The sequence below is a fragment of the Zonotrichia leucophrys genome, chromosome 4A, assembly GCF_028769735.1.
Source record: "Zonotrichia leucophrys gambelii isolate GWCS_2022_RI chromosome 4A, RI_Zleu_2.0, whole genome shotgun sequence".
NCBI classification, from domain to species: domain Eukaryota; kingdom Metazoa; phylum Chordata; class Aves; order Passeriformes; family Passerellidae; genus Zonotrichia; species Zonotrichia leucophrys.
Window position 1 is genome coordinate 4,313,183 of NC_088174.1, and position 25,484 is coordinate 4,338,666.

The following is a 25,484-nucleotide window of genomic DNA, read 5'->3' on the forward strand; positions in this document are numbered from 1 at the left end:
ACAAAGAGTGAGTAAGAAACATTTTCTCCACCTTGTACACACACAGCTGGCTCCATGACTAACCTGGGGCTCCTTTTCTTTGTGAGCAACAACTCACCTCACTTTTTCCAGCTACTATTTTGGGGCAAAGCAACTGGTGTGTCATGTTTCAGGATACCCCAGGGTGCTCTGCATCCTGCCCTACTGCAGTGAAGCAGAGGAGTGATCTATACTGGAGGGAAGAGAGGAATGGGAGACCTGGGCTGTGCCTCAGGCACCAGTGTCCCCTGCTATGGACGTGACTTTATTTTAGTCATCCCATCTGGGAATCTCCTGGTGCTGTGAGTCTCATCTGGAAAGGTTTCCAGGAACAAGCAGATGGGGAAAACATTGCCAGGCAGAGAGCATGACCATAAAGAGGGCAGCTGAGGGGTGGCAGGACGGGATGGGCATGTGGGATAGGGTTGGGACAGGCTGCCAGGAGCGGGGCTCCAACTCTGGGTGCCAGAGTTCTGCATGGGACAACACAGAAACTTCTTGGCTCTAACCCTGGCAGGGATGCTCTGGGCACAACAAATGCCCAGATGTGGGATGACAACATCTAGAGGTCACAGAGGACTGTCAGGAAAAGCACTCCTTGGGGATGAAATTAATGGTTGTGACACTGAAAAGTGTTGAATTAACCATTTTCAGCTACTGGGAGGCAGCTCCAGGTTCCTGGCCCAGGGAAGTAAGAGTCAACCTGAGAGATGACATCTAATCCAAGAGGCCAGAAAGAAAATATTATCAAGATACTCAAGGCTATGGGAAAGGGAATCCAGGTGTGAAAATTGGAAGTAACTTGGGGAGGAGGCCCAGATGCTGGCCTTAGCTGCACACACAGCAGCTTTGTGCAGACACACGAGAGCCAGTGTGGAGCAAATCAGGCCAAGGACAGCTGGGCATGCAGAGGGAGCCCAGCATGCCAAGCTGGACCCCACATGCCCCAGCAAGAGCAAGCATGGTCCCAGCCAGTGGGTGCCATTAACAGCTGTGCAGCTTCCAAGGGCTCTGCACACCCATGTGGGAGCCTCTGCAAACTGTCAGCATCACCCAGGGCTGGGCCAGGCAGCAGCTATGCCTTTGAGAAAGCTGCAGAGAGGAGTTGGCATTCCAGTCCTGCCTGGAGCCCATCTGCCCATCCCCAGGGCACTGTCCTCCTGTGCAAAGGTGATGGAAAAGCCACGATTCCAGGTGATGGAATCTCCTGCCAGAACATATTTTGCCAGAGCCAAGGACCCACACGCACGCAGAAAGGGCTGTTTGTTTCCCTGAAATGTGCAGTTCTCAGAACAATGACATAAAAGTTCTCAGAACTGGAGCAGATAAAAGTTAGTCAGAATCATTTGAACCATGTCTAATCTTTTGTGTGTGTGTCTGAGAGAGAACAAGTGATTCGTGACAGCTTCTCAGGAACACTGAGCAGCTCAGAAGCAGCAGCCAGGCACAGGGCACTCACCCTTCCTGGCAGCAGGAGAACAGCTCTGCCACATGGCACAGATCTGCCCAGAGGACCAGGCAGGGCCCCTCATAGCAGCACTTCCAAATTACTGCACCCAGCAGAGATGGAGCAAAGAGGGGCTGCAGCCCAGTGCAGTTCTTGATGGGGAAACTCACGGGCACAGGGACACCCAGGGAACAGCAGTGCAGCAGGGCTGATGCCTTCGGCACCCCTGAGTATCCAGAAAATCCATCCCTGATGGACCTACCCTAGCATCAGAGTGGAAATACTGCCATGGAGGAGGTCCCAAACTAAACCTGCTTTCCTCTGCTGGGTTTCCCTGCAGTAAGTGGGTCAGTGGAGCATTTCTGCTTTCTCTCTTGTTCCTCACATCAGAGGCGTCTCTCAATGAGTCAGGCAGCAGAAACACTCTTTGGGAGCTCCCATGGGCTGGTGGGCTCAGCCTGGCCATGGAGGCTGTAGGGTTGTGGTGGTGCCAGGAGGGAGAGGAATCATTTGAGATGGGGAATGGTGTTTCATACCTGTGCCTCCAAATCTGAACAGCAGGAAGGCACCTGGCAGGGAGCTGCAGTGTCTGTGGGCTGCTGAGGGGCTGGGTTCTGTCCTTTACCCACCACACCAGGCTGTGCCTGACCCCACCACACAGGAGCCCCCAGCCCTGAAGCACCTCCACCTTGGCATCCTGCTGGAGGGAGCTGAGCACCTGCACCAGATGAAGATGCACATGTCCTAGGAAAGAGGAGGCCATGCTGCAGGGGCTCAGGCCATCAGATGCTCCTGGCATCAGCTGCAGCAGAGCCCACAGCTGGAGGTACCAAAGGAGACCTGCCTGGCCCCAGGGCATGAGGGCATCCCTTTGCTCAGGGCAGGGGAGGCAAAAGCAGGGACACATGCTGGACAGGGATGGAAACCTGTCATGTACCAGACATGCAGGAGACCCCAGCACCACCTGACACTGGTGTTCAGATTGGATTTCTAGAGGCCAGCTTGCCCCCAGCCATCCCTTCCCCAGCCACATCTTTTTCCTCCTGTTCCCAGGGAAGTGCTGTCGTGTCACTTTGGTCTGAATGCACACACTGCTCCAGCCAGTTCCCCCTCCTCGGGGCAGTGCAGGAAACACGTGGGACATTCTTGCAGTTCCCAAATCCTCCAACCTACGTGCAAGTGGCAACGAGGTGCTGGGCTGTTTACTAACAGGATGTCCTCAGCAGGGCATATGAGCGCTGCTGTTAGTTCCTCGAAGTGTTTAGTTCCTAGAAGAGTGTTTGTTTGTTCCCCTACCCGTCCCACGCCTGCTCCCACTCACACACTGCTTTCCATTAACCCCAAACGAGGGTCAAGTCCCCTCTGTCACAATGTCTCCATGTTTTTTTTTTTTTTGCTTCTTGTGTCTTGGGATTTCCATCTTTGCTACACCCTGGGCAGCTTCCCCAGCTGGGAGGTAGATGGCCTTTGTTCTACAGGAGTTCAACTGATTAATGGCTCAGAAATCAGAGGTGTCATTATTTTGGGGGAAACACTAAGATGTGTTCCTGCCAGGCAGCATGTCCAAGCTGCCCAAATCAGCTCCGGGGCAGAGGCCCAGCAGGCCGGGGTGGGCTGGCTGGGTGTGCTGCAGCAGGAGCCCCGTGCTGCTCCAGCACACCTGAGCTCGTGTGCCCGGTGCGCAGTGCCCACAGTGCCCACAGTGCCGGGGGGCCTGGGGTCCTTCCAGCGCATGGCAAAACGCGCTGTGACACCCCCAGCCAAGCAAGAGCTCCCATCTCAGAGGGAGCAAACCACCGTGGGCTTTAGGAACCCTTTGTGCCGCCCCGGCTGCCGCTGGAGAAGCGCTGCCACCGCACAGCCGAGCCGCTCGGGCGGGAGCGCCAGCGACCACGGGGACACCGGGGCCGAGGGGGGCCCAGAGGAGCCGCTCCGGGGCCGGGATGCTGCTGCAGCCCCGGGCACCTTGCAGGGGGAGCACCGAGAGCACAGCTGGGGGCACGGCGGGGCACAGCCGTGGGCACAACTGAGAGCATCCCCGGGACATAGCCGAGGAGCCGCTCCGGGGCGGTGATGCTGCTGCTGCAGCACCGGGCGCTTTGCAGAGGTGGCCACCGAGGGCACGGCCGAGGGCACAACCGGGGCACAGCAGAGGGCATCACTGGGACACAGCCGGGGCACGGCCGAGGGCACAACCGAGAGCACCATCGGGGCACCGCCGGGGCACAGCCGAGGAGCCGCTCCGGGGCCGCGATGCTGCTGCAGCACCGGGCACCTTGCAGGGAGGAGCACCGAGAGCACTGCCGGGGCACGGCCGAGGGCACACCGGGGCAACACCGGGGCATCACCGGGACACAGCCGGGGCACCACCAGGGACACAGCCGGGGCACAGCCGAGGGCACGGGCACGGCCCCGCTGCCCCCATGCGCGCTCCCGTTCCCCCCCTTGCTCCCCTTTTCCCTCGGGCCCCTCTTTCTCCCTTCCCGCCCCTCTCTCCCGACCTGCCCGTGCCCGCCCCTGTCCCGGTCCCGCTCCCTCTCCCCCGTTCCCTCTCGCCCGGCCCCGCTGCCGCCCGCTCCCGGTGACGCGCGCCGTGCCCGCGCCTGCGCGGAGCGCAGCGGCGTCATGGCGGTGCCGGGCGGAGGTGGGCCGGGCTGGGCTGGCCGGGGATGGCTCGGGGCTCGGGGCGCGGGTCCCCCCACCCCTCTCCCCCTGCAGCGGGTCCCGGCTCCCCCAGCTCGGCCTCCCCGCTGCAGGGCGCGGTGTCGCTCCCTTTGCCCCGCGCGGCGGCGGCGGCTGCCGGGGCCTGGCCCCGCTTGAGGGACCGAGGGGGCGGCTCCGGGCACGGGCCCCCAGCCCCGGCCGCTCTGCGAGGGGCGGCCCCGAGGGAGTGAGCGGTGCCGGGCGCGGGGTCCCGGAGGCCCTGGGAGGGGGCTGAGGGACGTGGGGGTTCCCGGAGGCCCGGGGAGTGCCATTGCCCTGAGCTGCGTGTCGGGGCAGGGCTGCTGTGCCCCTGGGCACGCACCGGGCAGCGGCGGGGGGCTGTGGTGCCGCGGTCCCGGCACTGAGCCTCTGCAGGTGCCTGCAGGTGCCAAGGACGACACATTCAACGTGCTGGACCTGGCGGAGTACACCAAGAACCGGCCATGGTGGCGCAAGATGTTCGCCCCCAGCTCGGGGTCGAGCGCTGAGAAGTACAATGTGGCCACGCAGCTGGTGATCGGAGGGGTCACGGGATGGTAAGCGGGGCCCGGGCTGCCCTTGCTGCGCTGGCTGCGTCCCCGGGTCACTGACAGGTGCTGGGAGATCGAGTGGCAGGCATTCAGCAGGCGGGTGCTCAGCCTGCTGTCCCCTGCCATGGTCTGCTCAGCTCTGGGACGTCCTAAATGCTGTCTGTAACTTAAAGAACTGAGATCGTCTCGAAGGGAAGAAAATTGCACCAGTCTGGAATTATTTTTAACTTCTGGTAAAAAGTGGTGCTGTTGAATTAGGACAGGCAGATATGAACGCCTTGAAACAAGGATGCCTTCTCCACTGGAGGTGGATGTTCTTCAGGCATCTGCAATAAAAACCTCCCGGGCTCTCAGTTCCCAGGGTTTCCTGTCACTTGTAGCTGGGACTGAGCATGGCTCTGTTTGTAACTTCATTCCTACAGCATCGTTTGAGTTGAAAATTTTGTGTAACTGTGTAACTGCTTTGCCTCTTGCCATGTTCACCTGGCAACAGGGTAATTATTTAACAGTGTGTGACAGAGCTTTGTCTTGTCACAGAAGTGTGGCCTGGCCACCCTTCTCTTGTATCTTCACTGAGTGTATTCAGAAATGGGCAAAGGCAGGCTGCTGTGTTGTTTGCAATGCTCATAGGGAAACCGTGTTCCAAGGGGAGTGTGGTTTGGGTGGCACAGCACACCAGCCTGTGGCTGCATGACTGAGCACTGGGGTGGTGCTGGCTGCAGGAATGTTTTTCCTGCTGAAAGCAGGTACCCATTTTGGAGACCAGCCTTAGATCACTGCTGTGTGCTTGTTCCATCCTTTTTCTCTCCTGAGAAATGAAAAGGTAAAGTAAGTAGTTGTTTGCTGCTTACTTTACAACTAAGTAAGAAAGAGGGTTGTGATTTGCTCCCCATGCTCTGTCATGGAGCAGCACATGTGCTCCCTAATTTCCTCTCAGAGATTATACCAGTTAAAAAAAAACCAACAAAACACAAAATCACTTGTTGATTTTGGTGAAATCACAGGTTTCTGGTTACTCTTTTGGGAGAAGGATGAGGTTGAAGACATAAGAACCAAACAGAAAAAGGCTGGAATGTGACAGCACAAAGTGAAAAGCTATAAAGCATCAATTTTTTTCTGGGTGCAAATCCTTCTCTCTGGTTGCACATGGGTTTCTTCTGCAGTTGGTCAGGCTGTCTCCAGTCCTGGGTAGCTGCTGCCAAAGGCAGCCTGGCCTGTGGGAAGCACAATGAGTAGTGTGTGTGAGGTGTTTCATTCTCCTGACCAAATGCTGCTTGATTTGTAGGTGTACTGGATTCCTCTTCCAGAAGGTTGGAAAGCTGGCAGCAACAGCAGTGGGAGGAGGCTTTTTCCTACTCCAGGTGTGTATGAAGAGCAGCCCAGGCTTTCTGAGAACTGTCAGGTCTCAGGTCTCTCTAGGAACCACTGCCTGTTGGGGCATGTGGGGTCAGACCCCTCTCTGCCAGGGGCTTTGTGTGGCTGTGAATGGCAGAGGTGTGTGTTCTCCAGGGCACATGGATGCAACAGCAAAGCAGGGTCAGTGTGCATAAATCAGTGCAGCACTGCCAGGGCACATCCACTGGGAATCTGCTGCCAAAGGCCAGGCAAAGGCACAGGAGAGCCTGAGTGGAGCAGGAGACAGCTTCAGCTGCATGGAGGAACAGCCCTGCATGTCAGGAAGGATTTACCCATATCTGTGCCATGCTTCCTGCCAGCCTGGGGCAGCACAGATGGGGCTCGCTGTAAAGCACTGGGGAGGAGGAGAGAAAGGAGATCTCTGTCTGTCCTCTACCACTTCTGCTGGTTTCCCAGAGCCCTGGCACTGAGGGAAGCTGCTGGGATGTGTTCATGCACCTGGTGCATCCTGGAGCAGGTAGAGCAGCTCTGTTCAGCTCTCACCTGTTTGCTCCTCAGGTCTTGTGTGTGACTCATTCTCCCTCACTCTCCTGGTTCTGCTTGTTCTGCTCAAAGTCAAGAGCTTGCTCTGGGCAGAGGGAGTTCCACAGCTGAATCACCCTGAGCAGATAAAATGGTTTGAGAGGAATGGGCTATTAATAGCTGTGTCCACCCACAGCAGCAGGAGAGCTGCAGGGAGTCCCAACAATATCCATGGCAGTTGTGAGGGGGAGGTGATACCAGCTTTACATTGAGGAACAGAGGCTGAGGCAGGCTGGGCTGCAGTGTGTGCCCAGCAGTTGGGGTTCCTGTGGGAGACAAATGTTGCAGAACACTTGGCAGGGGTGTGTTCTGTCCAGATTTTAAGGCAGTGTGCCCCTCAGTGAGGGGGAGGTGGCTGTGGCCAGGGAAGGTGGGTGAGCAAGGGGTCTGTTCAGCTGTGGTCATGCAGGACTTCAGGAACTTTTTTCTAATCCCCAAAACTCTAGATTGCAAACCACACAGGATACATCAAGGTGGACTGGAACCTAATACAGCGGGACATGAACAAAGCCAAGCAGCAGCTGAAATTTCACACCAGTGGTGACAAAATGCCTCCAGAAGTGAAAAGCAGAGTGGATGAGGTGAGAGCTCTCCCAGGCCATGTGCTGGAGGGACAGCAGAAAACAGGATTGCCTCTTGAACTGTTACAGATGTTCAGTTGTGCCAATACAAGGAGGGAATTCTTGCATGACAGCAAAATGGGAGAGATGGCAAAAGTTGTGGATGTTGCCTGCCTAGAGTTTAGGAAGACATCATTTCCCACAGCATTCTCCTGGATGAACTGGCTGCTTGTGGCTGGGCAGGGTGAAGGTCTGGCTGTGTGCTGGTGCAGTTAGGGAGGAGAGCTCATTAGGTAGGAAGTTTTTCCAAATCTGAGCAGTGGCATCTCTGTGAGCATCAGTTACCTCAAGAACAGCCTGAGGGATTTCTTCTTAGCAGGAGGGTCAGTGAGTGGCCTGATGTTGTTGAACACTGTTGTCTCTTCTCACCCCTGCTTAGGTGGTCATATTTCTGAAGAAGAATGCTATCCTGACTGGAGGGTTTGCTGGAGGATTCTTGTTTGGAATGGCATCCTAGAAGCTGCACTCTCCTCTTGTGCCCAACCTCCCCTCCCCTACTGCTGTTATCTCTCACTTAGAAGTCAAAGGATGTTGCCAACAGACTCAGTCCCATCTGCTCACAGGTTCCAGCCCTTATTTCTTACAATGCTGCTTCTGATTTCCACCTTTTTCTTCTGTCTGGGCTGTTAGTGTGCTGGGCTTGGTCTGGAAGCTCACAACTCCCAGTGTATCATGATTTCCCTCCAAATACGCCCAGACTCAAATTTTTTAACGAGTTTCAACTTCATAAAAATGTAGTGGCAGAGAAACCTCTTAAATGTGCTTCTTGCAGGTGCTCAGGACTGTTATGTGTACCTTTGTCTGCCAGTATGTTGTGTCAGCTCTTCACTACAATTTAGCTTTCAGTATTCCTGCCCTGGTACCTGGAACACCTCTGCTTCCCTCTGCACAGAGGTGATCTGTGCAATCCATGATGTGGTGGATGCAGAGGTGTCAAAGCTGCCTGAGCTGTATCCAGGACAGGGGAATATGGATTTTCCTGCCCTCCCCCTGCTGTTTCACTGCACATAGGTGGCCATTTGGCTTTGTCTCTGTTGGTGTCCTTCCCCATACTGGAATTGCAGCACTGGCACTGCTGATGGAAACTGAGCACTGAGGCTGACTCTCCAAGCCCTTTTCTCATCATGTGTTCTGAAAGTCACCAAGTTCTGTTCTGCAGAACCACCTGACTGCTCAGCCCTTGAGGCTCTCTCCTGCGTCCAGCAGGCCCAGCCTGGCTGTGTCACATGGGGGCATTTCAGCTGTGCCACTTACTGTAAATCACTCTGGGCCTCTGACTGGGCTTGCCATGTGTGCCACAGCCTTCTCTGGTCACTTTGGCATTGGTGATGCTCCTTGAGCTGTAATCATGTGGGACAGGATTGTAGACAGGAAATGCATCCCTGCTCAGGGTACACTGGACTGGTCCAGGTCTCTGTTGCCAGCTGTACTGGAGAAAGGAGGATGATGTGAAATCTGGAGTGCAGTCCTTTACTTGCCTCTGAAGAGCACAAATTCCTTCTCCCTGGTCTCTGCAAGCAACTGAAATGACAAAACTTCAGTAAAAACCAGACCATGCTCTTGTGAGAGCAGTTCATTTCATATCTCTGCCTCAGTTATGTTCCTTCCTTCTTTGTGTTTGCCATTTCCACAAGAAAAGCTGTTTGCTTAACTCCATCAGCTGCAGCCCTTCTCTTGCAGGAGATGAGGCTCCCCAGGTGCAGAGCTCAGTCTGACTCAGTGCAGTACAAACAAACATCCCCCAGGGTATTCTGCAAGCACAGAGACTTGTCTGACAACGTGGTGATGTCCTCCAGCAGGTATAGGTAAGAGTTCTTGCCCAGAATGTGGGATTTTATGTGAAAGTCAGCTCATCTTTCCATGGGAAACATGGTAGGGAGCAATGGCAATCATGGGTGGGTGGTTTGCAGCACCTGGCTCAGCAGCTGCACCCCATTTCCAGTGTGTGCAAAGGCTTTGTGATCTGCTGCTCTCAGTGTGGCTGGAAAGGGGATCCTGCCCTGAGAGCTGCTGGCAGAGCTGAAGTGCTGGGTTCTCCCACCTGAGGGGTTGGAATGAGCACTTGCAGTTGGTAATTTTGTTTCAGCTCTGCTGACTGAAGTGTCCCTATAGGACCACATTGATTTAGCTGAGGTTTTCCTCACCTTCAGGATCTGAAAAGAGGCTGCAGATAATCAGGAGATAGAAGTTGCTGTCTTTGCTTCTGTCCTGCCATACATGGCCAAGGAGAATGAAGGAGCAGCTGGGCTCACATCCTTTAACAATGGCCTTCCTAAAGGCCATCCTGGACTGCAGGAGTGATGGGATGCAGCAAACAGGTCTTCAATAAATTGGTGTTAAGCAGTGGGGTTACAGACAGTGGTGGGGTTTTTGGGATTTGGTTTGTTTTTCTGTAGGATCTGCAGATGTGAACATGCATAAATGAATACATTGGTCTTGCAGAGGATCTCTTGTTCCTGTAGGACAACAGCATTGCTGCCCTTTGGCTGGGTGGGCTGCAGAACACAATTTCTGAGGTGCACTGATCTCCACAAAGCTGTCTCCAATGAAAAAGCTCAAAGCAAATCATTAACAGACCTTAGGGGTGTTTTTCTGGCTCAATAAGTCACTACTTCTACTCAGCCCTAGGTGGGGTGAGTTCTGCTCAAGTCCCAGTTTGCTACAGAGAGAAATGGCCCCGAGAGGGAGCTAAAATGCTGCTGAAAGGGGAAACAATCCACAGATTGATGCTGGGTTTGATGTGAATGTAGACAAGGAATGGACAAACACATCAGGATGTGGCAAATCTTTCTGCTGTGCTGGTGTTGGGCTCGTGGCTGGCACTGTTTGATGCTGTGGGGCAGCACTGGAAGCTTTGATGCTGGATCAGTCTCTGTGGGGATGCATTTTCATTGCTGCAGGTGCCAAGATGAGGTGTCCCTTCCCCTCCCCACTCCTGCTCCTTTTAGTGTTGTTTCAACAACTTCTGACATCTGTTACACTCTGAGATTTCAAACACATCAGGCTTTTAAAGTGGTTTTATATATTGTATGTAAATGCTTGTTGAAGTGATATTTTATTAAACAGTTTTGCTCTAAATGCTTCTCTGTGTGAGGTCTGTTGGGTTCCTGGGAACCAGCACATTCCTGCCTCACTGACTGAGGGGAGCACCCACAGCAGCAGGAGGGTGGCAGGTAGCACTTGGGGACATGGCTTAGTACTCAACTTGGCAGTGCTGGGGGAATGGTTGGGCTCCATCTTAAAGGTCTTTTCCAACATAAATGAGTTTATGGGGGTTCCAGCCTCCCCTCATCCATGCAGGTAACCTGGGCTACCTTAATAAATCCCTCTCCATGATCATCCTGGCACCAATCACACATATTCCCAAGAGTATGGGATGCTGCTAGGGCAGGAGGTGAGTCTGTATGAGTCTGTAGCCAGCCTGGGTTGCCTCTGCTGAGCAAATTTGTTCCACCCAACTGCAAATGGGCATGGAGACAAGGCTATTTCTTTTTTGTAGGTGCAGCAGAAGCCTAAATATATATATATATTATCTATCTAGATTTTTCTAAATGTATCTAAATATATATATTTTATCTATTTATCTGTTATTGACTTTCTTTCCACTGTTCCTGCTCAGATAGGGCAAAGGAGAAAAATCAGCTACTTGTCAGTGTTTGAGGTGGTTCACAACATTATCATCACTTTTCCCTGCTTTTCAGGGACACTAAACCCTGTTTTGTCTTAAAGGTTTTTTCTGGATTGGGACAGCAGTGGGAGGGGAAGACAAGCCCTAAATTATTCTGATCTTCAGCCCCAGTTACAAAAATATCAAGCAGCTTCTATTGAAACATGATCTCACATGGCTCTGGGCTGTGAATGGCAGCCAAGCCGCCCGGCCTGCAGCTCAACAAACAAGCAGAGACCACAATTTGTTCCAGTCGTTTATTTTGTACCATGGTATTTCAGAGCAGTGAATACAGATGGTTTGCTCTTCTAGGCTTCAGTACACACAACTATTGTGCCTAGACCTCAGTGGTTTATAGAAGCTCTATTTCATAAGTAAGTTGTACTTGATCACAGCACAAAAGTCCTTTACGGCTAGATCTAATACAGAGTTAGGGCTAGTGGGTTGGGAGCCTGATATTTGGGTGCCTGGACTCCTGCTACAGGGGACAGCAGACAGGCAGCTCTGAAGGGTGGTGCAGGAACCTGTCTATGAGCTCTTCCTACAGGTCACAGGAAATTCTGCTGCATGGCCGAGAGCTTCTGGAAAGCCATCTCTCCTGGGGCCCAGACACAGCCGGCTTGGGAGTGAGTCTGGAATGTTGTGTGGAAAATAACTGCCTACAACTGCTTGTTCAGTAAGCAGCACCTAAGTCAGTTCTTGGATCTAGCCCAGGGCTCTGTGACAGGCCTTTGGGTATCAGCAGTTTTAATTAGACTTGGATTCAAAGCATATTGCTTAAAGGTGTTCAATTAGACATAAATTTATAAATTTTGTATCAACAGTCAAATCTTTCAAATGCATATTGCTTTTTTAAAAAAATATCCTATCCCTGTAGCAATCCCTGAAATTATATTCCTGTAACATCTTTATCATGCAAATAGCAGCGTGTAGGCAATTCAAATATAAAATAAACAACTCTGTCCAGTGGAAAAGTGAGGCACTTAGGCAAAGTGACTTGCAGTCACTCATGATCTATACAAGACTTAGGAACAATCATCAGACCTGATGCCCATTCTTGAGCTTGAACCACTGGACAGGCAAATGTTGTCTGGAACTACTGCACGGTGGCAGCAATACCTTTGTTGTATCAAGATGGGTTTGTTTCGTGTTTAAACTCACTCTCCTGAGCTCATTTCCTGTACCTCTCGCTCCAGAAGCCAGAATAACTCGGTTCCAATTCTCCATTTTTAGAGCAAGGATGGATTAGAGTAAGGTAAGCATCCTAAAAACATCAAGTTGACATTTCACAGGTGTGATGCAGAGGCAACATAGATTATGTTTTCGTACAGAAAATAAAGTTTGTTAACCAGGCCATATGTTGGTACTGTGTAATGCTTTTTGGTGTGCTGAACGGTGTGTTCCAGGAGCAATCTGGCTTTTCTGAAAGTCTAAAGAAGGCTTGAAAAAACACACACGAGCTCTTCAAGTGAGTCCATGCTTTGTGTTACTGAGGTGGTGGGGAAATTCCTTTTGAAGTCAACTTAGCCTTTTCTCTCTCCATTTCTTCTCTCTCAAACCCTGAACAGCAGACGGACCTGCCCTTGGTGAACCGAGCGCAGCATTTCCGCATCTCCTGGAGCGCAGCTTCACACTTGGACTCCACGTAGTTGTTGGCTGGAAAAGGAGACACCAGGTCTGCAGAGAGGAGCAGGCTTTGTTCCCTGAGGGAGCACACCCTGCCCAGCTCTGCAGCTGCTTACAAGCACTCCATCATTTTCTTGCTCACAGCTGTCTAAGGCTGTGGCTCTCTGTGACTCAGAGAGGAGTCCTGCAGGAAGAGACTCAGGCTGGTTTGAGTTAAGAACCACCTGCCCAGAAACATGCACAGCCCCCTGCTCTGCCCTGGATGAGCTCTGCAAGCACTACACAGCTGCACTCTGACTTTTAAAAGATTAAAAGAAGCAACAGCAGCATAATGTGAGACACACAGCACCTGTGGAGAGCCCAGAAAGCAGCAGTGAACACCTTCTGGTTAATGAGCAAACCACGCTGCTGTGATCACTGGGCTATGAATTCCCTGACTGGGTTGGTGAGTGAGCTGTAATACAAACACAGAGATCACCCCTGAGAAAAGGGTTGTGGTGATTTCTGCAAGCTGGCAGCCCAGGAGGCACAGCAGGCCATTGGAGAGGAGAGCTGATCTCTCCCTGCCATAACCTGCAGTTGATGAGTGCCCCAAGGCTCTCCTAACTGTCCCTCTGCCTTTGCAGCTTTGTTTCTAAAACTGTACCTATGTACAGGCACACCATCAACTGTCAAGGGCTGAAAGTCACACATAGATAGCAAAACACAAAAGAGATGTACAGCAGGCATTCAGTCTCACAGAGGAGCAGCAAGATCTTTGGAACAATGACTTTTGAGAAGTCAGCATCTCCCAAAGGTGCAGCTCCCACCCTCCACCTCACACATTGGGTACAGTGACTGTGCATTCCTCAGTTAAGGCTCTGTACTTTAATTTTTACAGGGGAAAATTGCTTTGCTCTCTGTCAACAGCTGCTTCATCTGTGCCCATCAGACAGCTCCACAGCACAAAACATGAACAGCAGCAGTGACAGGGACTGGACATGCAGCAAAGAGCTTCTCTGCTAACACTTAACCGTTCAGATCAACGCTGTACACAAACCTACACAGGAAAAACACTTGGAATAACTTCCACAAATGTTATAAAAAGAACATTGCCAGAGATGGGACCAAAACAGGGTCAACCATCAGCTTTTAAGTGCAGTAATATAGGGAGAGAAGGCAGTCCTTTGTGGGAGAATGCTCCAAACCAGGAGGACATTAAAGGTAGTCTCTAGACAATTGCTGGGGACAGGAAGACATTCTCACACCTCAAGGACAGATCACCTAACCCGTTCCTGACAGAGCTCTTGAAACACCCCTGGAGCAGCTCTGCAGTCTTCTCATACCATCCACCTACTCCCTCACTAACCACACTGTAAGAGAGCTTATTATAAATGTCTAGCTCTCCCTGCCCACAGCTGAGTCCCAAAAATACACCTGGGATCTCACTGCCAGCATGGAGAACTCTACAAGCACATTACTGTTACTAATGATCTGCTTTATACTAATGAGGTCTCATCATTTACAATTAAGCACAAAGCAATTCTGTTAACATCAGACATTATAATTCTGTTCATTTTGCAGCCAGGCAATGCTAATGTGCTTTGTTCCTTCTCAAGGTGAAAGACAAGGTTAATTTAGAAGAATTAAGTTCCACCAAAAATCAGGACACCAAAGACAAAATGACACTTGGTACCTTGCAAGCATTTCTGTATTTCACAGGCTTGTTTCTGGCAGGGATCCTTCCGGGACATGTTCAGGAACTAAAATGATAGAAAATGTTACTGCAGATCAGGGTTCTTCTCAGGGGGTGGGAAAGACAATGTCCTACAGCCACATCTTTCAGGAGCTCCCCATTTCCCCCACTGTCATCATTCAGAAAACATCTACAGCTGCTTCCAGGTGCCTGCCAACATACACAAGAACTCTGTCTGCCTAAAAGATGATGATGGAGACAATGACTAGAGGAAGTTTCATGTCACTAAGTTTAAAAGCCTTCTTCTTTTCTCTAGTTAAAATGTGTCCTTTTCCACATGGATTTACAAAGATTCCAGAAAATATTCAAATTAACATGGCTGACTAAATTTTAAGAGTTTTCTATCTCTAGACATTATACTGAGACATGTACTTATGAGAAATCCACCTCTGTGAGCTTTACACAACCAAAGACTTGGTGGCAAGTCATGGAACGACAGCTGGAGAAGGCATTTAAAAAAACAATCACCCAAACAACTCAGTTGTGTATATGCCATAAAGCCAACAAGAAGGGCTCTTTTCATTTTGTTTCAGGAGGAAGTCTTGGAAATCCTCTCCCTCTGTCCAAAAAACCCCTCAACCAGATTGGAGGACAGCTCCATTTTGTTCAAATCCACTAGAAAAGGATTTCAGACACCTGAGTTGATTTTTCTGCAGCTGAGACACCTGTAACTGTGTCAGTGTAAGATCAAAAGCCAAGCAAAAGCTGGTGGTACCAGCAGTTGGATGGGAGACCTCTGAGGAAAGCACCAGTGTCACAGTAAGTGGAGGTGAGACTGAACCCTCTGAGGCTCTGCTCAGAGCTGGGAGCTGCTGCCTGTCCAGTTGCTGACAAGCCACAGCCCCCAGCAGTTTGCAGTGTCACCAGGGCATTGCTTGCAGCATCCTGGCCGAATTCCATCTGGGGCAATCACATTCTGCCTACCTAGAACTCCCCCTGATGCTTCACTAGGTCACAATAGTCCACTGCCTGTCCTAAACTCTTGTGTGGTGCTGCTGTGTGTTGTTTAACTGCTTCCACCTCAAAGGTGGCTGCATTTCAGTGGAGAGAGAACCTTTTATTGTACAAAACAGACAATGGCATCTTCCTAGAGCCACTGCTCCTGAAAGACAAAAATTCATACTGAAGAAAGACTGGGAGTAAACAGTGCACAGTACAAAGCAGGAGTAATGTCTGCACATACCAGATTAATCCCCAGGCACGAGTTTAAGCAGCAGTTCTTCAACACCATCAAGCTGTAAGTGACAAGGAAAAGTTCAATACGTCTACAGTTACTGCGGATGAGCTAATGGACTTCAACAAAGTAACAGTCCTTTGCCGTCCCTCAAGGATCTCAAATGACTTCACAAACAGGAATGACTATGTTCTATTGTCGCCACCATCCTTACCATGAGATGGTGCTCTATCTCCCAAACGCGAGAGTTACTATCCCTGTACTGCTCACCCTGGGACAGCTGCCACATGTGAGGCAGCCGGGATGGGGGGAGCTGGCTGGGTCGCAGCGCCTCACCCAGGGGAACCTGAACTCTTTGGATCCGAGCCCTCAGCATACCTTCCTCCTGGGGGAGAGTAACAAACAGAGCAGGCAGTTACTGGCAGAGGCACCTGAAACAGCAACGCTACAACCAGGGGGAAGCTCAAAGCGCACACTTGCCTCTTCCGCAGCCACGAGCCAGGTTTTGCGGTGCTCATCGCAGTAAACCCCCACGCGGCGCACCCAGAGGCGCACGGGAGGAGCGCCTGCCTCCCCTCCCTGCGCCATCCCTCGGGCGCTGCCGCAGCTCAGCCGGACGGCATCGGCCCGCGGGCTGCACTCGCGGCCTCCGGAGCTCCGAGCACATCCACGGGGAGAGCTCCCGCAGCCGGCAGCCAGGTGGTGTCTGACTCTCGGAGGAGATGCTACGTGCGGAAATGTCCCTAAAAGTCAGCTCGGGAGGCTGAGGTGGCGCCTAAGCCAGCGGAAACGTCAGGCCAAGTCGTACAGTGGGACACGCGGGCCGGGTGGCGTTGGTAAGGCATTCTGGGGCAAAAGGTGCTATTGGTACCAAGTTAAACCCTGGGAGTATTGGCTTTGCTCATTCCACTAACAGTCCTATTAACAGTCTTTGTGTAAAATGGGGGGAAAAAGAGGTGTCTAAATCCCAAAAGCAAAACTGGTGAGCAGCAGTGAGGTGAGCTCAGCAGGAACGGAGATCACTCTGGAGGCAGAGCACAGGGCTCGCTGTGCAGGACTCTCATCTTTGGAGCTCGCTGAGCTGTCGGGGCGCAGGGTCCTTTGTCTCATCTCTCGGGGTGGCAGCACTGTCCATTCACACCCAAACTCCTCGGGAGCAGCGCTCAGGACTCTCACTCGGCTTTTGGCTGGTCACAGAGAGCCACCGACACGGGCAGAGGAGCTTGGGGCACTGAGGTGGTTCCTGCTACTGTAACTTTTGTGTAACAGCACGTTTATCTGTGTGCCAGTTAGATCAAGCTGAGCCATTTGCAAATGGAGGTCAGGGGAAATGATTCTCTTTGAACCCTAGAAGAGGTAATCAAAATGGTACAGACAGTCTTCATCCTTTATCTAGGTGTAAAGTAGAACAAAGTTAAGCTGTAACACATACAACATCCTCCTGCTATGAAGCAGATGCAATATTCTTTATCCCAGTGAAACACAGTGGTCTTCTGAAAACTTGTAAGGTTATAAGGCATATTTCAAACAGGAGCAAGAAAATCTGGGTACAAAATAAAGGAGGGAAGGTCAGGGAGAGAAAAAAAAAAACTTGTTATACATTGGGCTGCATATATAACAGAAAATACTCTTCCACGATGCCTTCCATATCTTACATCAGTGTTTCTCTATCTTTTTGAGCCAGAGGAGCACTCAGCCTTTTTGAGAACAAAACACCAACCACGGGTCAGCCTGAACAGCACCATCACAAAGAAAACTTTGAGTGCTCTTGTATTACTTCTGTTTTTCACCCATTCTGTTTGTTGCCTTGCTTGGTGTGTGGGGATGTGTATGTGCCCCACACAAAGCACCACTGTTCTGGCTGCCATCCTGTGATGAGGGACAGGCATTCCAAGGAATGCCCCACCAGCTGGATCACTGGCATTTAGAGGAATGTGACTGCAGCCTGACAAGCCTCACAAGGCCTTCAGGAATTAGGGTTAAAAGGACATTTCTGTAACTCTTTTCCTTTCTGCTTTACCCTAAGCCACATTACAAATTTAAACCCCTGTGTGGAACTCTGCCCAACAGTGAAATGCAGCAATTGCCACTGAACACAATCACCCCAGGTGGAATTCGGCCAGGATACTCTGCAGAAAACTGCAAAAAGTTCCATCATGATCAGAAATGCCCAAGAACTTGTTTTCATTCCGTTCAAAGCTGGAATTTTTACAAGTCATCATTCCCAGAACCAGAAGGCTCAAGACTGGCTCCAGTAATAGAAAAATGAGTCTCAGTAAATGACCTGTGTTTCCTACAGTAGGTAAGCTCTCCTGGAAGGTCTCCTCTCCAAACACTGCCCTGGTTCAGGCTGGCTGAACCACAGGGAGCAGGACCAAAGCACAACATGCACGTTTGTGTCCATGGGCAGCAGAGATGGCAGCAGTGACAGAGCCAGGACAACAGAACAAGGTCTCATGCAGAGGACACTGTGCAGAATGGGCAGAGGTTTGTGTGTGCTGTCACCCTGTGCCCCAAGCTCCCCCAGAACTGCAAAGCTCAAAGGCTCAGTCTGGCCTGTGGAGGTGCCCAGGTGGTGCCACATGGAAAACCCTGAGGTCAGGCAAAACCATCAGCTGGGTCTGGGGTGGGACAGAAGTGGGACAGGAATGGGGTTTGGGGTGGGACAGGAATGGGGTTCAAGGTGGGATAGGTGTCTGCAGCACCCAAACACACCAAAGGAACTGGAGATTCCACAAGCACACACCCAGACAGTGCACCTGAAAACACACACAGTGTCTTATTGCTGCAGGTTTGATTAGAAAGCAAAAACAAAGCCTGAAGGAAGACATGGGTGGAAGGAGAAGAGAGCTTACTTATATTTTAAACACGTTTTAAACCCGAGTTCTTACACTGCCTGCTTCATAACCTATCAAAAACCCCATCACAACCAAGAAAAACCCCAACAGCTTAAATGTGCAGGATTGCAGCATCATCCTTTGAGACTTTAACATTCCCATCAACACTGCTGTAGAAGGCTGAGCTGTTCAAAGTGCTGCTTTGGGGAGATTCCAACCCCAGTCCTCACAGACAGGAATAACACTGGCAGATGTTCTGTCCATCTTAGCATCAACCTCAGAAGTTTAATGCTGTTCTGGGACCTGGATGGATTTCTGAGCCATAATATATGGATAAATGTCAAAATGGCCAGGAGGAGGAATGCAGCTTGTAGTGACGACAATTTATTTGGTTTTAAGTTGGGTACATTAAAATATTTTATGGAAACAGTGACAGAAATTGCTCCAGATGCTGTCTGGACCACCCCAGAGCTGGAGGTCAGTGTGCTGAATAAACTGCACCCTTTATCACCTTTTGATCTAAAAAGCAGCAGGGAGTTCAGCTGCCATTTAGGCAGCAAGGAGAAGCAGTGCTGAGGCTCAGCAGTGCTGTGCTGCCACAGTTACACCCCAAAGCACGGCTGGCCAGCCTGGCCTTCCCCTGGGCTTCAGAGCTGCCTGCACACCTCAGGGCTACGAGGGTGCTGAGCCTTCCTGACAAACCCAGCCCGGCTCTGGCAACAGCTCGGGGATCTGGTGACTTAAGGGCATGTGGAGACACTCTAAAGCTTCTTCTTGGGGGTTTGACTCTACTCTGCCTGGAGCAAGCCCCTCTGACTCCACGCTCCGCTCTGCCCGACCTACGGAGGGGTAGCAGATGCTCACCGACCAGCCGGGCTGTCCAGCAGCGTGGGGAGGGCAGGCCGAGCTTTGGTGGGATCTAAAAAAACAGGAAGACAAAGAGATGGATATAATGCAGAGGGAGCCAAGCAGAGGGGCGAGGGAAGGGACGCAAGAGCCGGGCCGGGGAGCGGGAGCGGGGGCAGAGCGGCCAAGCCGGGCAGGGAGGGCCGGAGGGGAGGGGGGTGTGGCGCAGGCGTGGGGCCGGAGCGGCCATGGCGGGGCGGCCGGGCGGGAGGAGGGCGCAGCACATCGCCACAGCCACCGCGTTGCCCCGGGCCGGGGCCGGGGCCGGGCGGCCCTGGCCGTGAGGCGGCGGCGGGCGGGGGCCGGGCCGGGCCCGCCATGACCTACCTGCACCCGCGCCGTGACCGCCGCGCCGCGTGCGCCGCGCTAAGCCGTCCCCCGCCCCCCGGACCCGCCGCCTCCCCGCGCCTGCCCGCAGGCCCCGGAGGCCGGGCCCGGGGCCGAGCCGAGTGGGGTTAAGCCGGATCGGGCCGGGCCGTCCCGTCCAGGCCCGGCCCTGCCATCCCCCGCCGCTCCGCCCCGGGCATCGGCCGCCGGGCGGAACCCGGGCGGAACCCCGGCGCTGCCGCTCCCGTGGGCGGCACGGCCCTTCCGCCGCGCCGCACCGCTCGCCTCGCGGGAGGCCGCGCGGATTGGCTGGGAGGGCCCACGAGCGCCGCTGCTATTGGTGGATCCGCCGAGGGGGCGGGGCGAGGGCAGGCGGGCCGGGGGAGGCAAGATGGCGGTGCAGGCGGTGCACCTGGAGGCGGACGCGTTCCTGGTGTGCCTGAACCACGCGCTGAGCACCGAGAAGGAGGAGGTGATGGGGCTCTGCATCGGAGAGGTACCGCCCGCGGGGGGCGGCCCCGGGAGGGGCGGGTGGCGGTGCTCCCTGTGCGGGTTGTGGCCTGCGCGGGGCTGTGAGGCCGGCATCGCGCACGGAGCCACCCCGGCACCCCGCTCGTCTGCGGCCCTGGCAGCCGCCAGCGCCTGGGTCAGCTCTGGGAGAGTCGAAGCTCAGGAAGGCTTCCCATGCCCGTACCCCCGTGTTCTGCGGCCCTACCTGCGGTTCCCGTGCCCGTACCCCGCGTTCTGCCGTGCGCACCCCGGTGCTCAGAGCGGCCGTGCCCCGCGGGTTGCTGTTTCTGTGGCAGAGGAATCTCTGATTTCCCCTCCGTGTCCTTAGGTGGACACCAACAGAATCGTCCACATCCACTCTGTGATCATCCTGCGGCGCTCTGACAAGAGGAAGGACCGTGTGGAGATCTCACCGGAGCAGCTCTCAGCTGCTTCCACTGAAGCAGAGATATCCTTCAGCACAGACAGCGCAGGCTGGCCAGAGCCTTGTTTTACCTCTGGGCTCTTCTCATGGGCTGTGTTTTAGGCCTGCAGTGGGTTTGAAGCTGTCAGCTGGGAGGGCTGTGCTGGCTGTTGCCTTGCCCTGGAGTTTTTGTTGGTTCAAGCACTTGCAGTGGAATTGTGTTACAAATTTGTTACCATTGTTTTGTATTTGGTCACAGGTAAAACTGCAGTGTGTTTGTGGAGGGGGTGGCAGTCCAGCAGGGAGGCTGAGTGCAAGAGGAAAGGTCAGCAAAGCTCCAGTGCTGCACTGGAGCCTCTTCTCTGCACACACTCGGGGTGCTGCTTTGCACAGCTGCTGAAATGTTGTTTATTGCCACATGCAAACCAAATCCAGTTTGCTTCTGCAGCAGTGGCTGCTGATGGTGCTGGGGAAGAGGCTCCCATCAGCTCCCTGCATTGTGTTATCACTCCTCCAGAGGGATCTGTGTGGTGTTCACAGGGATCCCAGGATGAGGGAAGAGATGAGAAGCTTGACTCCATGGTTCAGAAGGCTGATTTATTATTTTATGATATATATTATATTAAAAGAAAATTATATACTAAAACTACACTAAAAGAACAGAAGAAAGGATTTCATCAGAAGGCTTGCAAAGAATAGAAAGGCATGGAATGATAATAAAATCTTGTGACTGACCAGAGAGTCTGAGCCAGTTGGCTGTGATTGGCCATTAATTAGAAACAACCCCATGAGACCAATCCCAGATGCACCTCTTGCATTCCACAGCAGCAGATAATCATTGTTTACATTTTGTTTCTGAGGCTTCTCAGGAGAAAAAGTCCTAGCAAAAGGATTTATCATAAAATAGGTCTGTGACAGATCTGGAATTCTGTTGCCTCATAGGATACCCTTTAAAGCTCTGCTGTTTCCCCTGTGCATGCAGCCCTTTCCTTTGTCTCCTGGTTCTGGTTGGCTCCTTGACCCCCACACAGGCTGGCAGAGATGACAGGACGGCCCATGAGGGTGGTGGGCTGGTACCACTCCCACCCCCACATCACCGTGTGGCCCTCACACGTGGGTAAGAGCAGCTCTGGGTCTGAAACATTCCCTGATTGTCTGGGGGGGCTGCAGGGCCGCCCCCAGTGTGGCCCCATTGCTGTGTGTGCTCTCCAAGGACTCAGAGGTGGCCCAGGAGTCACAGATCAGCTCCTGCTGGTACTGCTGTTCTTGCAGATGGAAAAACCACACCTTGGGTGTGGGGAATAGCAAAAACAGCTGTGGGGATCCTGGGCCTGCTGTGATGGGTTCTGGTATCTGTGAGTGTTAATGCATAGCTAAAAACTTTCATAACAGAAGTACCTGAGTTCCTTATATGTGTTGGACCTCATGGTGACCTGTGGCAGCAGCTGGCTGTGAGATAATTTCTTGGTTTTGTGAGCTCATCTTCTATTTTTAAGATTTTCTGTTTACATTTTAAATTGGATCAAGTTCTGTGTTTAAACTGAAGTCACCCAGAGTGAGGATGTAAACAGAGTTTGTGACATTTGTTACCAAATTCCAGTCACCCTTCAGAAGGTGGCAGATCATTTCCCAGTGCTGCAGGGGAGCAGGGCAGCTCTCACTCCCATTTCTGTCCTGCAGATGTCCGCACACAGGCCATGTATCAGATGATGGACCAAGGCTTTGTGGGACTCATCTTTTCCTGCTTCATTGAGGACAAGAACACCAAGGTAGGCAACTTAAAAATGGCAACAAATCCTCCAGGGGCTCATGAGAAACATCAGGGCAGAGCTGATGTCCTTGGGTGCAGCCTGCAAGAAGGGCAGAGCTGTGCTGGGAGCACGTGGAAAGCACAGTGGGAGTGGTTTGGATTGTGATCCCAAGGGCAGAACAAGTGATGATGGCTCTGAGCTGCCCAGGGGCTGCAGCAGCAGCAGCAGAATGTCCTCTGGAATGGGCCAGGGCTCTTCCCTCAGGTGTCCAGCCCAGCACACACAGCTCTGCCCCTGTTCCAGCCTCTCCACGAGGTGTGGCTGCCGTGTGAGATAAGCTGACAGTCAGCTCTAGGCTGTCCAGGCAGCTGCTGCTTAAGAGGTTTTTCATCATTTTTCATCATTTTCATCATATCAAGGTATGCCTTAAGCACCTCCAGCAAGCAAATCACAGCAAAACCTCTGGAATTCTATTGAAAGCTTCCTAAAGGAATGTGTCTTTGCCTTTTAGATGTTTTTTTGCCTTTGGGATCTGACTTTCTGCTGTCTCTCTCAGACAGGTAGAATTCTCTACACCTGTTTCCAGTCTGTTCAGGCCCAGAAGAGCTCAGAGTGAGTACAGAAGAATATTAGATCCGATTGTATTTTGTCTTGTCTCTCCTTTCTCTGGCTTCTCTAGTAAGTGCCTTCTCAGCCTGTTGTGAGGAGCAAATGCACAGAGATGCCTGCACAGGCTCTCCTCACTTCTGCTCTGCAGGCTGCTGGAAGAGAATCTGAAGATTAGCAGTGATTCTTTTAGCCTAGATAATTAATTCTTGTAAGATTTGAGGTCAGGGTGGGGATTTGTGCTGCAATTTGGTCTGTAGCAGCACCACCTTTTTGCTTCCAGCTCTAGAGGTCAAGCCCTCAGGTTTGCACCTTACAATTAAAAATCAAGACAAGTATGTGGATATAAAATGTTTCCCTTTGCCTGTCAGCTCAGGCATGTGTTCCAAAAGTGGATGTGCAGCATTGCCAGGCCTTGGACAGACTGTTGCAATGTTGTAGAAGTTATTTTTTTGTTTGCTGCTTTTAATTCTATTTCATACCCTTCTAGATATGACAGGATTGAAATTCCCATTCATGTTGTGCCCCATGAAACCATTGGGAAGGTGTGTCTGGAGTCAGCTGTGGAGCTGCCCAAGATCCTTTGCCAAGAAGAGCAGGATGCCTACAGGAGAATTCACAGGTAACAGCCCTGGGCTCTGCCCCTCTCCAAGGCTGCCTTTGCTGACATGTTCTACTGTTGCTGTAATAAAGTCTTAGCAAAGACTTTAAGACTTAGCAAAAATTTAGCAAAGCCTTAGCAAAGCTGTAGAAATTAAGGATTAGCAGCTCCCGTGCCTCTGTAGAACTTACTGAAGTCTGTAGAACTGAGCCTGGGGTTAGCAGCAGAATTTTGGGGTTTTTATCCTTGTGAATGCACAGAGCTTCAGCAGGTGGAGAGGTTTAGGTGTAACCTGTGGGCAGCTGTTTTACAGCCTGTGTTTAATTCACAATTCCCTGCTGCCTTGTCTCTAACCTGCTTTCTTTTCCTTCCCTTAGCCTCACCCATCTCGACTCTGTAACCAAGATCCATAATGGCTCAGGTAAGGATTCCTTTCCTGCACGTGACAATCCAGGGTGCTGCTCCCAGAGTCAAAATGGTGGAATCTTGTTACACAAGAACAGAATTATAACTAGGAACTTAAAACTTCAAAGGCTCTAAAACACCCTAATCCTGGGTGAATCATGAACGTTGTATCCTTCAGGCTTTGTAGAAGTGGTTAAAATTAAGGAAGGCTTTGGGGCTTGGTTTGTTTATTTTTTCTGTTGGAACAGGAAAGGGGATTTAGGATTTGTTGAGTGTTAAAGCAGTGCCTGGCTGACCTGTATGCACACTTCTGTCTCCTGGCACTTTATAGGTGTTACATAGCTGTGACATCTTTCCTTTTGCCACTGTGATGGGGTCAATCCTAATCCCACTTCTGTTCCAAGTTTATCACCCCATTGTCCATTCTCACATGTTTAGGAAATGTGATGTTCTGTGATGCTTCTAAATGTAGGAATTAATTAGCATCACTGATGAGGTGTGTGCAGATTTTCACTGTAGAGCTGTCACCCCTGCCTGGGCCACACTGAAATGGTGTTTCCCTGGTAGAAGCTGCTGGCTCTGACCTTCCAGTGCAGATGTGAGGTTGCCATGGGCTGGAGGGTTTCCTTGGCTGGCTGCTGCCTTTGGGGGTGTTGTAGCACACTGAGTCTGTTGTGTGCTGTCCTGGCATGATGTGCTGTTGCTCTTTGCAGTGTTCACAAAGAACCTGTGCAGCCAAATGTCTGCCATCAGCGGGCCCCTGCTGCAGTGGCTGGAGGACAGGCTGGAGCAGAACAAACAGCGCGTGCAGGAGCTGCAGCAGGAGAAGGAGCAGCTGCTGGAGGAACTCGCTGCTTTGGAGTGAGGAGGAAGTGCAGACCCTTCAGGAAAGTGATGTGATAAAATCTTCAACAACTACTCCAGGCTGAAGGGTGGCCCTGCATTGCCTCAGTGGAGGTACTGGCTGTGCCTCTCCTCTTGCAGCAAAGAGCACAGCTCCAGGATCAGGACTTTACCTGCCCCAGCCTGGTGCAAAGCAGTGCTCTGTCTGCAGTTGCTGCACTTCTGGCTCAGTGGTGGGGCTGGGCAGCACCTGAGTGCTCCTGTTCTGGAGAGCACACACCTAGGGAACCTGTTGTTTCTCCCTCTGTGTTTTGACAGAAGTCCTATTGCTTTACATGTATTCCAGGAGCCTGGAACAGGAGGGTTAGAGGGGAAAAGTGTCTCTGCTGTCATATATGATGCTGCCAACTTCTGCCTTCTCTTAGTAGCTTCAGTTGACCATGATCTTATATCTGATAATGTTCTGGATCACTGGTCATTCATCCAGGCAGGTAAGAGGTGGGAAGGAAGCTTGGGAACAGACCTGGAAGATCTTTGACATAGGATCTGTGTTGAGCATATGTCAAACCAAATAAACAATTCCAAAGCTAGAGCTGTTGGGAGTAAAAATGAAATGAATGCTATCCAGTGCCTGCATTTTTTGGTCAGTCTGTATTCTGTGTCTAATTCTGGTGTATGCCCAGCACTGAGCTTCTCTAGAAAATGAAGTTTCTGCTGGCTCAGTGAGGGGACTGTGGTTCCTTCCCAGAGGGAAGGTTGAGGTGCTGGGCAGAGAACTCATGGATATACTAGTCTGACATTGTTCCATGCTGAACTTAACTGCAGAAATTTCCTAAG

General features: G+C 51.9%; 3 protein-coding genes across 12 annotated transcripts; 2 read left to right on the top strand and 1 right to left on the bottom strand.

Annotated features, from left to right (window-relative positions):
* The first annotated feature begins 4,051 nt into the window (after positions 1-4,051).
* Positions 4,052-10,334, top strand: FUNDC2 (FUN14 domain containing 2). The gene is made up of 5 exons (XM_064713138.1): positions 4,052-4,109; positions 4,554-4,704; positions 5,984-6,059; positions 7,083-7,217; positions 7,636-10,334. Exons 1-5 carry the CDS (start codon positions 4,091-4,093, stop codon positions 7,711-7,713), a joined length of 459 nt encoding a protein of 152 aa, XP_064569208.1. The 5' UTR covers positions 4,052-4,090; the 3' UTR covers positions 7,714-10,334.
* Positions 10,335-11,166: 832 nt separating this feature from the next.
* Positions 11,167-19,744, bottom strand: CMC4 (C-X9-C motif containing 4). Of its 10 annotated transcripts, none has more exons than XR_010440350.1 (7): positions 19,529-19,744; positions 19,160-19,214; positions 15,939-17,001; positions 15,729-15,843; positions 15,468-15,519; positions 14,225-14,291; positions 11,167-12,579 (listed from the first exon to the last, which is right to left on the bottom strand). XR_010440350.1 is itself a non-coding variant. In XM_064713141.1 (7 exons), the coding sequence occupies exons 4-7, from the start codon at positions 15,974-15,976 to the stop codon at positions 12,410-12,412; spliced, it is 429 nt and encodes a 142-aa protein (XP_064569211.1). In that variant the 5' UTR covers positions 15,977-16,805; positions 16,891-17,001; positions 19,160-19,214; positions 19,529-19,726; the 3' UTR covers positions 11,167-12,409. The 10 variants fall into 10 exon arrangements, 8 of the variants coding, with proteins under 8 accessions (XP_064569211.1, XP_064569212.1, XP_064569210.1 ...); XM_064713141.1 differs by having other exon boundaries at positions 15,837-16,805; positions 16,891-17,001; positions 19,529-19,726; XR_010440348.1 differs by having other exon boundaries at positions 12,507-12,579; positions 15,673-15,843.
* A 151-nt stretch (positions 19,745-19,895) lies between these two features.
* Positions 19,896-25,258, top strand: BRCC3 (BRCA1/BRCA2-containing complex subunit 3). The gene is made up of 8 exons (XM_064713150.1): positions 19,896-20,024; positions 20,367-20,486; positions 21,471-21,558; positions 22,122-22,210; positions 22,749-22,804; positions 23,289-23,420; positions 23,777-23,820; positions 24,518-25,258. The coding sequence occupies exons 1-8, from the start codon at positions 19,920-19,922 to the stop codon at positions 24,667-24,669; spliced, it is 786 nt and encodes a 261-aa protein (XP_064569220.1). The 5' UTR covers positions 19,896-19,919; the 3' UTR covers positions 24,670-25,258.
* The last annotated feature ends 226 nt before the right edge of the window (positions 25,259-25,484 follow it).

Bases quoted from the DNA above. Each gene is read 5' to 3' on its own strand.
- FUNDC2 (XM_064713138.1), top strand. The intron at 4,705-5,983 runs GTAAGCGGGGCC...CTTGATTTGTAG, and splicing joins ATCGGAGGGGTCACGGGATG to GTGTACTGGATTCCTCTTCC. The intron at 6,060-7,082 runs GTGTGTATGAAG...CCAAAACTCTAG, and splicing joins GAGGCTTTTTCCTACTCCAG to ATTGCAAACCACACAGGATA.
- CMC4 (XM_064713142.1), bottom strand. From the start codon at position 15,976: ATGAGCACCGCAAAACCTGGCTCGTGGCTGCGGAAGAGGCAAGTGTGC. The intron at 14,292-15,467 runs GTATGTGCAGAC...CTATCATTTTAG, and splicing joins CGTGCCTGGGGATTAATCTG to TTCCTGAACATGTCCCGGAA. The intron at 12,580-14,224 runs GTACCAAGTGTC...CTCCTTTTCCAG, and splicing joins AATACAGAAATGCTTGCAAG to CCAACAACTACGTGGAGTCC.
- BRCC3 (XM_064713150.1), top strand. From the start codon at position 19,920: ATGGCGGTGCAGGCGGTGCACCTGGAGGCGGACGCGTTCCTGGTGTGC. The intron at 22,211-22,748 runs GTAGGCAACTTA...TGTCTCTCTCAG, and splicing joins TTGAGGACAAGAACACCAAG to ACAGGTAGAATTCTCTACAC. The intron at 22,805-23,288 runs GTGAGTACAGAA...ATACCCTTCTAG, and splicing joins CAGGCCCAGAAGAGCTCAGA to ATATGACAGGATTGAAATTC.